The following is a 13,430-nucleotide window of genomic DNA, read 5'->3' as shown; positions in this document are numbered from 1 at the left end:
GAAATTAAAAGACACTTACTCCTTGGAAGGAAAGTTATGACCAACCTAGACAGCATATTCAAAAGCAGAGACATTACTTTGTCAACAAAGGTCCATGTAGTCAAGGCTATGGTTTTTCCAGTGGTCATGTATGGATGTGAGAGTTGGACCATAAAGAAAGCTGAGTGTTGAAGCACTGATGTTTTTGAACTGTGCTGTTGGAGAAGACTCTTGAGAGTCCCTTGGACTGCAAGGAGATCCAACCAGTCCATCCTAAAGGAGATCACTCCTGGGTGTTCATTGGTAGGACTGATGTTGAAGCTGAAACTCCAGTATTTTGGCCACCTGATGCGAAGAGCTGACTCATTTGAAAAGACCCTGATGCTGGGAAAGATTGAGGGCAGGTGGAAAAGGGGACCACAGAGGATGAGATGGTTGGATGGCTTCACCGACTCAATGGACATGGGTTTGGGTGGACTGCAGGAGTTGGTGATGGACAGGGAGGCCTGGTGTGCTGTGGTTCATGGGGTCACAAAGAGTTGGACACGACTGAGCAACTGAACTGAACTTCATTTATTTTTTCCTTTCACAGAGGCAGTGTGTCTAGGGCCCCTTTTCCTTAATGGATTTCCACATGTTCTTTTCTCTGCCAAAGTTGCTTAGGTACCCATAAGATGTGATTCTCCATATCCAGGGAGTTAAATTGAGCCAAAAAATGGAGCAGGCAGTTTGAAGCATCCCTGTTTTAGGAGTCTCTACTCTTGCAAAGGTGGCTCAGCTGAGTTTGAAATGCCCACCCAATCCACTGGGGCTGCTTCTGTATCTGAAATAGACCTGGTGGGAGGTGAGAAGGTGCATGTATTACCATTTCGAAACCATGTCTGCCAGGTCCACTCCTCTGGAAGCTTCCTCCGACCATGGGACCATGGGGTAGTGGCTGCCAGAAGCAAGTAGCACTCTGTTTATCACAACCGCAGTCACTTTAATCTCTGCAGGTGGAAGCCAGCATATGCAGACTTGGAAATCCTGACATCCTCTCTGACTTCCCACCCTGTGAATAGATCAACAGGTGAAGGTGGTAGATTATTTCTATACGTACTTCTATCTTTACATAAGTTTTCACATGTTTATATGAGGTTTTACAAGGAACAAAGTGATTTCTCATGTGCTCTCCGTTTGATTGGCTTTTCAAAACCCTGGGAGGTGCTATTATCCCATTGTACAGATGAAAAGCCTGATTTTTCAGGGATGGCAGATGACACACCCCCAGTCAGAAACTTGAGAAACGACGGAGCTGGAATACAGACCAAGATATTTTTTCTTCCAAACTCCCATTTCTTTTCAGAATATCTCACTGCAGGTCTGTGTTATGTGTACATACATGTGGTTATATATGTATGCACAGACATACCACTTTGTACAGGCTTATTGTATAGGGATTTTTAAAAGATGAAGCTGGGTGTGGCCTTCTATTAATCCAGCCTTATGAATTCATCAGCTATTTCTTGAGTGACTAGAATATGCTAGGCAATGTCAGACTACAGCTAGCAATACAGCATGGACCATCCAAGCCTCCAGCCCCAAATGCAGACTTTAGAGTAGCAGAGATATGGTTAAAACCAGACCTTGACTGCAGAGGAAAGAGCAGAAGGGGCAAAGGAGAAGGCAGATTGAGAAGATGTGCCTTCTAACTCCTGTGTAAGGAAATGGCCATTGAACCAGGTAGTTAATGAAACTCTTCTTCCCTCTTGGTATCATATTTCATTTCTTCATGCCAGGCTGGAATTTGGGGAGCCTGTTCCTATTCCAATATTTTATATACAGCTCTCACAAAATAAGTGGTGTTGAAAAATTAAATAATGTTATTTGTGCTGTTCTTTAGAGTTCCAAACAATTTTTTCATTCTCATAGTTACTTAAGGTACATATTACCTCCATTTTACAGATGAAGAAGCTGGGGTTCAAAATGAACTTGACTAAGGCCACAGTTTTTAAAGATAAGAACCTTAAGTCCTTGAATTTCTGATCGTTTTCCACCATCCCAGCAGAATATTAGAACAATTTCCATTTTGCTGGAAAGCAGGGTTTGTTATTTCAGTATTGTTTTGTGTGCCTACCAACAGAGGACAGGTTACATAAACGGTGAGGCATCCCCAAAGTACAAAAACATTAGACAATGCACAGTACCCTCTGTGTTCACATTTGGAAAGTTTTCCAAGATATACTGTTAGAGAAAAGAGCAACTGTATCAGTCAGCTATGTTTTAAGAACGAAAGTTGGAGATAAGGGGAAAGAAAAAATACATTCACGCTTGACTCATATCGGCATGAATTAACAACAGGCAAATATATAAGGAGAATAACGTTACTTAGGGGGCAGTGGGGCAATCCAGTAAAGGAGTGGATTCTCAACATATGCCTGGTTATTTCAATTCCTTTGGACCCTCTCAATGTATCCTGGTGATCCATTGGCTAAGACTGTGGGCTCACATTGCAGGGGCCCTGGGTTTAATCCCTGGTCAGGGAACAAGATCCCACATGAAAGAAAGAAAGTGAAGTCACTAAGTTGTGTTCCATTCTTTGCTACCCCACAGACTGTAGCCTGTCAGGTTCCTCCATCCATGGGATGTTCCAGGCAAGAATACTAGAGTGCGTTACCATTTCTTTCTCCAGAGCATCTTCCTGACCCAGGGATCAAACCCTAGTCTCCTGCATTGCAGACAGATTCTTTATCATCTGAGCCACTTTAAAGAGCCCAGATCCCACATGCTGCAACTAAACCTGTGTTCTGCAACTAAAAGCTGGCAAAGCCAAATAAATAGATAATTTTTAAAATGTATTACTTATTCAAGAAATTAGATACATTTTGTACCAAAGATAGCTTCTCCACAATAATAGTTCCCATCCCTCCCCTTTCACTCTCCTTATCCCCAAGACACACAGTACACACAATGAAAGAAACCCAGAGTAAGTTTTTAATAGAAAAAATTTTGCACGTGCAGGATCAATCAGTGATATCAGAACACTGACACCAATCCATTTATTTCTGAGCATTGATGAGTTTGACAGACACTCTGGATCGAGGCATCTCTTTGTAACAAGAAGCTTTTGAAACCTAAGGGAAGAGAAGAAACCAAAGTAAATGTATTTGGGAACTTCTTTCTTAACCTTCCTCAACATATGCAGAAAAAGGTACCAACCTGTTTCCTCATAACTGGTTCTATTCTTTCTGAGTATTGTGCATGCTAAGTCACTTCTGTCTTATCCGACTTTTTGTGACCCTATGGACTGTAGCCCCCCAGTCTCCTCTGTCCATGGGATTCTCCAGGAAAGAATACTGGAGTTGGTCGTCAAGCCTTCCACCAGGGGATCTTCTGAAACCAGGGATCAAACCCACGTCTCTTATGTCTCATGCATTGGCAGGCGGGTTCTTTACAACTAGCGCCACCTCATTTCCTTACATACACACTCCCTGTGGTAAGAGGACACAGCATCCCTGGGAAGATGCTCTAATTTTGCTCTTCAGATAGAGTTGTCAGATTTGGCTAATCAGTTCAGTTGAGTTCAGTTCAGTCACTCAGTCGTGTCCGACTCTGCAGCCGCATGAGCTGCAGCAGTGCGCCAGGCCTCCTTGTCTATCACCAAATCCAGGAATCTACCCAAACTCATGTCCATTGAGTTGGTGATGCCATCCAACCATCTCGTCCTCTGTCTTCCCCTTTTCCTCCTGCCCTCAATCTTTCCCAGCATCACGGTCTTTTCAAATGAGTCAGCTCTTCACATCATATGGCCAAAGTATTGGAGTTTCAGCTTTAACATCAGTCCTTCCTCCCAGGGTTGATCTCCTTTAGGATGGACTGGTTGGATCTCCTTGCAGTCCAGGGAACTCTCAAGAGTCTTCTCCAACACCACAGTTCAAAAGCATCAGTTGTTTGGTGCTCAGCTTTCTTTATAGTCCAACTCTCACATCCATACATGACTACTGGAAAAACCACAGCTTTGACTAGAGGGACCTTTGTTAGCAAAGTGATGTCTCTGCTTTTTAATATGCTGTCTAGATTGGCTAATAAAAATACAATATGCCCAGTTAAATCTGAATTGAAGATAAACAACAATTTTTGTTGTACTATAATATGTGTGGTTGTTGTTGTTTAGTCTGTAAGTGGTGTCTAACTCTTTGTGACCCCAAGAACTATAAGCCCCTAGATGATTCTGTCCATGGGATTTTCCAAGCAAGACTACTTCAGTGGGTTGCCATTTCCTTCTCCAGGAGATATTCCTGATCCAGGGATCGAACCCGCACCTCCTGCATTGGCAAGTGGATTCTTTACCACTGAGCCACCAGGGAATCCAGCATAGCGTGTCCCATACAATATTTGGGGGCATACTTATAGTAAAACAATTATTTGTTAATTAACTGATATTCAAATTTAACTGAGCATCCTATATTTTATCTGGCAACCATATCCCTAGATGCTACTAGGAGGAAACTGGTTAAGTGCACTTGAGCATATCAGCCCAGAGGGACAAGAAGTCCCTAGCCTGGTGTTACAAACAGAACTTTCTGCACTGACAGACATGTTCTATATCTTTGCTGTTCAAAGCAGAAACCACCAGCAACTTGAAATATGCTTAGTGCAATTGAGGACCTGAATTTTTTTAAAATTTCATTTTATTTAAATTTAAAATGTCACATGTGGCCTGTGGCCTATATTGGACAGAGTAGCTCAAGAATCAGTCATGTATCTCCCTCCAAATGTAGCAAATGGAATTTAAAACCGTTGGTGGTTAAAAAGTTTCATCACCTAGGAATAAACTCACAAATCCTTGCATATTAATGATCTGTTTCTGTGCAGATAGAAGTTCTGTTGCCAACACATTAATCCGGAGTATTCACTCAGAGTATTTCCTGAGTATCTATTATTTGGGATGATGGGCTAGGATATGGAGATGTATGATAGAATTTTTCAACAAACTCTCTCCATAGAAAATCGTGTTAACTGGATAATCCCAGTATTAGAATGTAAAAGGCTCTGAGGTGCCCCTATGTGCTGAGCAGGCATTGTAAGGAATGAAACAGCATTGACTTGGTCACATACGCCAGCTGAGTGCTCCTTTTCTTTCCATTATTCTAAACAAACATTTAGTAACCATAGACCCAATAGGGCATTAAAGAAGATTCTTTTATAAATCATATTGGCCAGCAGAGAAAACAAACCAATGGCTCAGACCATAAAGCATCTGACTGCAATGGGGGAGACTTGGGTTGGATCCCTGGGTTGGGAAGATCCCCTGGAAGAGGGCATGGCAACCCACTCCAGTGTTCTTGCCTGGAGAATCCACATGGACAGGGAAGCCTGGCAGGCTACAGTCCATGGTGTCACAAAGAGTCGGACACAACGGAGCAACTAAGCACAGGGCCACTAAGAGTTATCAGAAGACATTGTCTGATGAGGTTAGTGCAGAAACCTCTGGAAGAAGGTAGAGTATGGAAAACAAATGCAGCATACGGTGTTTCCAAGTTTCACTGCAGCCCTAGTAGCTGTGTAGGGCAGTGGGAAACATATTAACAATGGTTCATTTCAGTTCAGTTGCTCAGTCATGTCTGACTCAGTCATGTCTGCGACCTCATGGACTGCAGCACACCAGGCCTCCCTTTCTATCACCAACTCCCGGAGTTTACTCAAACTCTCGTCCATTGAGTCAGTGATGCCACCCAACAATCTCATCCTCTGTTGTCCCCTTCTTATCCCACCTTCAATCTTTCCCAGCATCAGGGTCTTTTCAAATGAGTCAGTTCTATGCATCAGGTGGCCAAAGTATTGGAGTTTCAGCTTCTGCATCAGTCCTTCCAATGAATATTCAGGACTAATTTCCTTTAGGGTGGACTGGTTGGATCTCATTGCAGTCCAAGGGACTCTCAAGAGTCTTCTCCAACACCACAGTTCAAAAGCATCAATTCTTGGGCCCTCAGCTGGCTTCCCTGGAAGCTTGGACGGTAAAGCGTCTGCCTACAATGCGGGAGACCCGGGTTCGATCCCTGGGTCAGGAAGATCCCCTGGAGAAGGAAATGGCAACTCACTCCAGTATTCATGCCTGGAAAATCCCATGGACGGAGGAGCCTGGTGGGCTACAGTCCATGGGGTTGCAAAGAATCGGACATGGCTGAGCGACTTCTCTTCTTCACAGCTGTCTTTATACTCCAACTCTGACATCCATATATGACTACTGGAAAAACCTTATGTTTGACTAGACGGACCTCTTTTGGAAAAGTAATGTCTCTGCTTTTTAATATGCTGTCTAGGTTGGTCATAACTTTTCTTCCAAGGAGCAAGTGTCTTTTAATTTCATGGCTGCAGTCACTATCTGCAGTGATTTTGGAGCTCCTGAAAAATAAAGTCTGTCACTCTTTCCATTGTTTCCTCATCTACTTGCCATGAAGTGATGGGACCAGATGCCGTGATCTTAGTTTTATGAATGTTTTAAGCCAACTTTTTCACTCTTACTTTCATCAAGAGGCTCTTTAGTTTATCTTCACTTTCTGCCATAAGGGTGGTGTCGCCCTTACGTAACAATGGTTACTGGGCAGATATTTTTATATAGAAACAGAAATAACCATGTCCTTTCTGGGCTCTGAGTGTGCTTTCTGGGGTGCAGCATCCATTCCCTGGTTCACTCACCAGAGAGTTGAGTCCCAGGCCCTCTCTGAGAAGTTGGGATGTCTACATGCCATGCTCCCCTTCATGGAACAGTCTAATGGGGAAAGGCAAACAACATGGGATCTTATAAAGACAATCTTAGACTGTATTTTAAAGGCTCTCAACAGGATGATTCAAAGAAAGTAACTTGGAGTGAGAAATAAACAGAGGTTACTTTGTTTATTTTACTTTTTATATTTGAGGTTACTCTACACATGCTTCTTTTAACACTTGACACACAGATGTTTACAGAAGGTAATGATCTCTCCTTATATAACCTCACATAATGGGGCTTTTATTTCTAGATGGGAGACACCCTCTCTTCTCTAGTTTTTTTTTTTTCTTATTTATTTACTTATCTATCTAATACTGCTTTGCTTTGCGAAGGGTTGAGTGTATCTTAATAAATTTTAATATATTGCCAGGAATTTTTCTCAAGAGATTATACAACTGTGGCAATCCTTTCTCACCCTTATCATCCTAAGTCTTACTAGTTTTCGGGCTTGTCTATCCATAGGTGAAGGGCTTCCCTCATGGTTCAGCAGATATTTACTTATCTATCTAATACTGCTTTGCTTTGCGAAGGGTTGAGTGTATCTTAATAAATTTTAATATATTGCCAGGAAATTTTCTCAAGAGATTATACAACTGTGGCAATCCTTTCTCACCCTTATCATCCTAAGTCTTACTAGTTTTCGGGCTTGTCTATCCATAGGTGAAGGGCTTCCCTCATGGTTCAGCAGATATTTACTTATCTATCTAATACTGCTTTGCTTTGCGAAGGGTTGAGTGTATCTTAATAAATTTTAATATATTGCCAGGAAATTTTCTCAAGAGATTATACAACTGTGGCAATCCTTTCTCACCCTTATCATCCTAAGTCTTACTAGTTTTCGGGCTTGTCTATCCATAGGTGAAGGGCTTCCCTCATGGTTCAGCAGTGAAGAATCCACCTGCAAATGTAGGAGACCCATGTTCAATCCCTGAGTCAAAAAGATCCTCTGGGGAAGGAAATAGCAACCCACTCCAGTATTCTTGCCTGGGAAATCCCATGGACCGAGGAGCTTGGCAGGGTATAGTCCACGGAGTCACAAAGAGTCGGACACAGCTTAACTACTAAAGAATGACAACAACATCCATAGGTGAGAAATGCTATTCCTTTGTTGCTGTGATATGCATAACCTAACTTCTAGGAAAGTGAACACTTCTATATATATTGGTTTGTTTTTTCTCATATGCATTCTCTATTTGAATTTGATAAAATGTATACAGTATCCTCGGAGAAGGCAATGGCACCCCACTCCAGTACTTTTGCCTGGAAAATCCCATGGACGGAGGAGCCTGGTAGGCTGCTGTCCATGAGGTCGCTAGAGTTGGACACAACTGAGCGACTTCACTTTCACTTTTCACTTTCATGCATTGGAGACGGAAATGGCAACCCACTCCAGTGTTCTTCCCTGGAGAATCCCAGGGAGGGGGAAGCCTGGTGGGCTGTCGTCTATGGGGTCGCACAAGAGTCGGACACGAGTGAAGCGACTTAGCAGCAGCAGCAGCATACAATATCCTGTTTAATATTTCTTTTCTATTATTGTTTGTGCTTTTCTTAGCAGTTTGCAGCTGTTCCTTGTAAATTAAAGTCATTAACCTTTTGTGTATGATGTTTTGCAAATCCTTTATTTCGATGTACTGCTTGTTTTGTACTCTCTTTATGGTATATTGCATCTTTATTTTTATCTTATGTTGTCTGTGTACCTTTCTATATGGCATTTGTGTTTCCTGGATGGCTTAATAATGACACCTCCCCCTCAAAACACACATGTACAAACTGAGGTTATAAAAAATCTTCCCTAAAATTTCATTTAGCATTTCTATTTTACATTAGATCATTAATCCATCTGGCTAGATCAATTTCAGATAGGTCTGTCTGGAGAAGAGAACGAGCTCACCAAAAAAATCAGAGGATGGGCATTGCAGAGAATGAGATCAACAGTACAAGTGTCTTGAAGTACCAAGGAGCCTGGCAGGTGGAAGAGAGACCAGTGTAGCTGGACAGAGAGATGTAATGAAGTCAGGTAGGTAGACTGAGGCTAGAGGTGGTCATGGATGACTCTTCAGGACATGGAAAGGAGTATGGTGAATAAATTAAGATATGTATTAAAGGTATGGGTAATGTGACTTACCAATTTCTATTGGTGCTATACTGATAATGCTTATTAAGTTTTTTCATAAATTCGTCTACTTATTAATGATACAGTTTTCTGGGTTTAAATATAGACTATATCTGCCTTTTGGTAGATCTCCTGATGATGCTAATGTTAGTTTGCTACAAGATCAAGGTGCTGAAGTAAGAAAGAGAGGGAAGAATTCTGGAGCTACATATATGACCCCTGATTCTTAATTTTAGTATATATGGGAAACCCTCAATTAAATTTCTAATGTCTTCTAATAACCCACATGCATTATGCTTAACAGGAATATTTATAATTGAGTTCAACAAATAACAAACCCTTAAAAGATAACCTGCTTCTAATTTTAAAATACATACAATTATTTTTTTACAAGTGATTATAAGATGTACCACACTTGTAAAAAAAGAGCTCACATGATACATTTAAAAAATAGAAAGTGAATGGCTGACAGATGGAGTAATGGGAGGATATTGCTGTACAGATTATTTGGAAATTTTAAACAAGATTTTGTAACTGATTGTGTTGTATTAAACTGATCTGTAGAGTTCAGAATATCCTATATAACTGAATGATGATTCTGTCTCAATCTCACGTCTCAATAAATCTCTGAGATAAACTTTTGTCCCTAGTGCCTAGATGTCTTCAGTAATTGCAAGGCATAGGTTTACCATTCTCATCAACTTGCCCCAATTTAAATGGTCCTCTCCAGGACCCTTGAGGCATGGTAGATGGAAACCTACTCAAGGGCTGGAAACCAAAGAAAGCTACTGAGAGTTTATTGCCCACTAGAGAATTTCCCCAAGTGGTAACTAGGGCTTTTGGATATAAACAGTGACATTTCAAAGTTGGAGGCACAAAACTATGTTGGAGAGGAGAAGCTAGGCCTGAACAGTGAGGAATGTTCTCTGGTTGGGGAATGGCCTCTTAACAGTGTCTCTTAGGTAACAGCTTGTCAAATGACACCTTCTCTGTTTCTTTGAAGCTCTCAAAATAAGTGGCCAATGCAAACTGAATTTTTCAGAATGAGTTTTCTACTGGTAAGAGAAGATGTTATTACCAGCCTGTTAGTCTGTGTGTAATTAATGTCACCTCTGGTAATAAACTGACCCTCTAGTATTCTAGCCCTTTATTAGGTGCTTCCTAATGGCTCAGCCTCTGACCCAGCTCAACATTTTCTCAGTGTCATTATCAAGTGTTTATTGTATGCCAGGGTCTATGCTATCAACAATTTAACAAGATGGGATCCTTGACCAAAAGGAGGTTTTGATGAAATACAGAAAATTAATACACTGTATCATTCACTCTTAAATAGTCCAATACAAAATTTTGTTATTGGAATCCAGAGGGGAGAATTTAAGTCTTCTCTAATTCCTTTCTTCATTTACCACAATAAATTACCTTATCAAGTCCTATGGTTTTTTACCAAACCATCTTTCCACTTGTGCCCTTGTTTCACTTGTCACATACTAAATGTGTATTGGATAACACAGAAATGTGTGGCTTTGTAAAGCAATCATCCTCCAATTAAAAATAAATTTGAAAAAATGTAGGAAAAAATAAAAGTGCTGTGTGAAAAATAACAAGTGTGGGTCACACATTCTGAAGATTAACCTCCCTTCCAGAATGTATATTCCAGGACGATCACCTCTCCTCTTTGTCTTAAAATTCTCAAGAAATTAGGATGAAATTAGTAACACTTGGTATGTGGGCAAAGTTAAATCCTTTATGTATTATTGAGTTTTACTCTTTTCATAATTCTGATAATCTCCTAGAGAGCCATTGGTTATAAAATAGCCAGTGATTAGAAGTACTGGCTTCCTGACTTTGGGGCTTAGACAAGTTGTTTATGTCCTCTTCCGTTCCCTTTCTCTTTAAAATTGGGATAGGAATAAATAGTACTTATCTCTAGGATTGTTGGGTTAAACTAATATGCTGGACCAACAGTGATACACATAAGTGCTTAGTAAGTTTTGGTTATTACTCTTGAGCCCCCTGCATTCTAATGTCAGAACTCATACTGCTGAGCCCATCTTTTCATCACAAGAAAAGGCATACAGGAAAAAATGGACGCAGGAAGTTGAGGTCACACACCTAGTTAAGTGTTGAGCTGGCAAGCTGGCAAGTTAACGAAAAGTATCCCAAAGTTTATATAAAGCAATTCCAACCTAAGAATCCAAGTTCTCCAACATAAAGGTATTGTTGGGCAGAAAGAACACAGTCCTCTTAGGGTACCCCTACCTGAGGTTGGACTTTCCCCAAACGGATTTTCAGTCTGGCTATCATTAAAAACCTGGGAGGTTTTAATGCGTGGTCATCAAGATGCTCATTTCTTTTTCTGCCACTTTGCCTTCACCAAACACCCATACACTAGCCAGGTCTTTGGTTAGTGGTTTCAAGGCCAGGCTGGGGGTGGGGCTGGGGGGTGGGGGTGGGGTGGGTAGCTCAGGAGGAGGGGAAGAGCGGGATGGAAGCTCCAAGACTGCAGGATGTCTGTGTCAAAGTTAAGAGGAAGGTGTGTCCAGGGGAACCAGCTACTGTTTAGATGATCTGTCCCCACACATCTGGATTTGAATGCTCCAAACCAACTGATTTCCATGCAAAACGCTTCAGTGAAGCCTCAGGAGTGTTTGAGTGTGGGTGCGTCTCCCTAGGCTGCCTAGGTCCCACATTTTGGCGTACTCAGCCTCCTTGTCTACTCCTTTAAGTACAAATTGAGTCATCCAAAATACTTTATGAGACTCAATCCTGGAAAAGAGGATCCTAGGGATTTTTGTACAGTGCTAGGTCCCCTGGTAGCTCAGACGGTAAAGCGTCTATCAATGTGGGAGACCTGGGTTCGATTCCTGGGTCGGTAAGATTTCTTGGAGAAGGAAATGGCAACCCACTCCAGTACTCTTCCCTAGAAAATCCTATGGACGGAGAAGCCTGGTGCAGGTTACTGTCCATGGGGTCGCAAAGAGTCGGACACGACTGAGCGACTTCACTTTCACTTTTCACTTTCATGCACTGGAGAAGGAAATGGCAATCCCAGGGACTGGGGAGCCTGGTGGGCTGCCGTCTATGGGGTCGCAGAGTCGGACACGACTGAAGCGACTCATCATCATCATCATCAGCAGCAGCAGCAGCAACAGTAGTCAACTATTTTGGGGAAGACTACAGTCCTGCTCTAACCCTTTAAGGGCTGCGTTGGGAACCTAGAAACTTGAACCTTCTCATTCAGGCACTAATCTAGGGTTCCTGGAGAAGGCAATGGCAACCCACTCTAGCATTCTTGCCTGGAGAATTCCTTGGACAGAGGTGCCTGGCACGCTGCAGGCCATGGGGTCGCAAGAGTCAGACACGACTTAAGAATAGCACACAATCCACCTTACATACAAAACTACTAGGTTAGAAATTAGCCCCAAATATCAATTTGTAAATGGGGAAGACACAATTCAAGTCTAGATTGTCTGTTCTAAGCTACCACATGTTAACTCCAGGCAGCTTTTCAGAAGCCCCTTTCTAAACACGTGCTTTTGTTTCAAACGGTAGTTTGAAAGTTAAGCGGAGACCCTGATTTCCTTACGTAAGGACATGAAGGGTTCATTGCAGAGCGAGGCGTCTGAGAAGCTCTGGCCATCTTGCTCGGCACATTTGCTCTCATCATCCAAGTAATGTCAAAACAAGTTTACCGAGACCAATTAAACCTTTAGGCCTTACCTTCCAAAGCCATATATCACCTATCAGAAATGCGTAACTACTTTGTGAATCAGGCCTTAATCAACTTACTTTATACTTTGAACCTTTTGTAAAAATAAAAGGTAATTTTCTTGTAATGCTTTAGCTTTCGTAAAAATTTTACTTACCTTTTTTGCTTTTTTTACAAATACAGTGATACCAGCTCTTCTTTTGAAATAGTGGGGGCTCTGAAAAGAGCCTTTGGGTTTGAAAGCACTTCCGGAAACTCAGGTCTCAGTCCAATTACTTGCCCTTGGCCTTATGGTGACTCTCGGTTTTCTTTGGCAGCAGCACCGCCTGGATGTTAGGCAGCACACCACCCTGAGCGATGGTCACACGACCCAGCAGCTTGTTGAGCTCCTCGTCGTTGCGGATGGCCAGCTGTAAATGGCGCGGGATGATACGGGTCTTCTTGTTGTCGCGCGCCGCGTTGCCCGCCAGCTCCAAGATCTCGGCCGTCAGGTACTCCAACACCGCCGCCAGATACACCGGGGCCCCAGCGCCTACACGCTCGGCGTAATTGCCCTTACGTAGTAGACGATGGACTCTCCCCACCGGGAACTGGAGCCCCGCCCGCGAAGAACGAGACTTGGCCTTTGCTCGCGCCTTACCTCCTTGTTTGCCACGTCCAGACATAGCAAGTATAAAAAAAGGGCAAAAAACAACACAGTCTCTCAAAGTACACCAAGTCTAGAAGTAGGTAGAACACTGCTGCTTTTATAGGCATTTCCTGGGGAGTAAATCCGGTTGTTTGATTGGTTATTAACGAGACTCAGCGAAATAGCCAATAGTAAAGCTGAATTTCCATACCTTATTTGCATAGTTCTGCCCATAGATGACAACCTTGCT

The 13,430-nt window shown here is 42.2% G+C and overlaps 1 protein-coding gene across 2 annotated transcripts in view; it reads right to left on the bottom strand.

Annotated features, from left to right (window-relative positions):
- The window catches only part of H2AC6 (H2A clustered histone 6), a 27,905-nt gene extending 14,621 nt beyond the window's left edge, over positions 1-13,284 (bottom strand). The window contains exons 1-2 of one of the 2 annotated variants that reach the window (XM_070360825.1): positions 12,710-13,284; positions 845-1,030 (exon numbers count right to left, since the gene is read on the bottom strand). In XM_070360825.1, the coding sequence (XP_070216926.1) occupies positions 12,825-13,217 (393 nt within the window). In that variant the 5' untranslated portion in view covers positions 13,218-13,284 and the 3' untranslated portion in view covers positions 845-1,030; positions 12,710-12,824. Of the gene's footprint in view, positions 1-844; positions 1,031-2,929; positions 3,093-12,709 lie in introns of those variants that run through there. The other variant, XM_070360824.1, reaches the window with a different exon arrangement.
- Positions 13,285-13,430: the final 146 nt, after the last annotated feature.

The sequence above is a fragment of the Bos mutus genome, chromosome 23, assembly GCF_027580195.1.
Source record: "Bos mutus isolate GX-2022 chromosome 23, NWIPB_WYAK_1.1, whole genome shotgun sequence".
NCBI classification, from domain to species: Eukaryota; Metazoa; Chordata; class Mammalia; order Artiodactyla; family Bovidae; genus Bos; species Bos mutus.
This window is presented reverse-complemented; position numbering and strand designations above follow the sequence as displayed.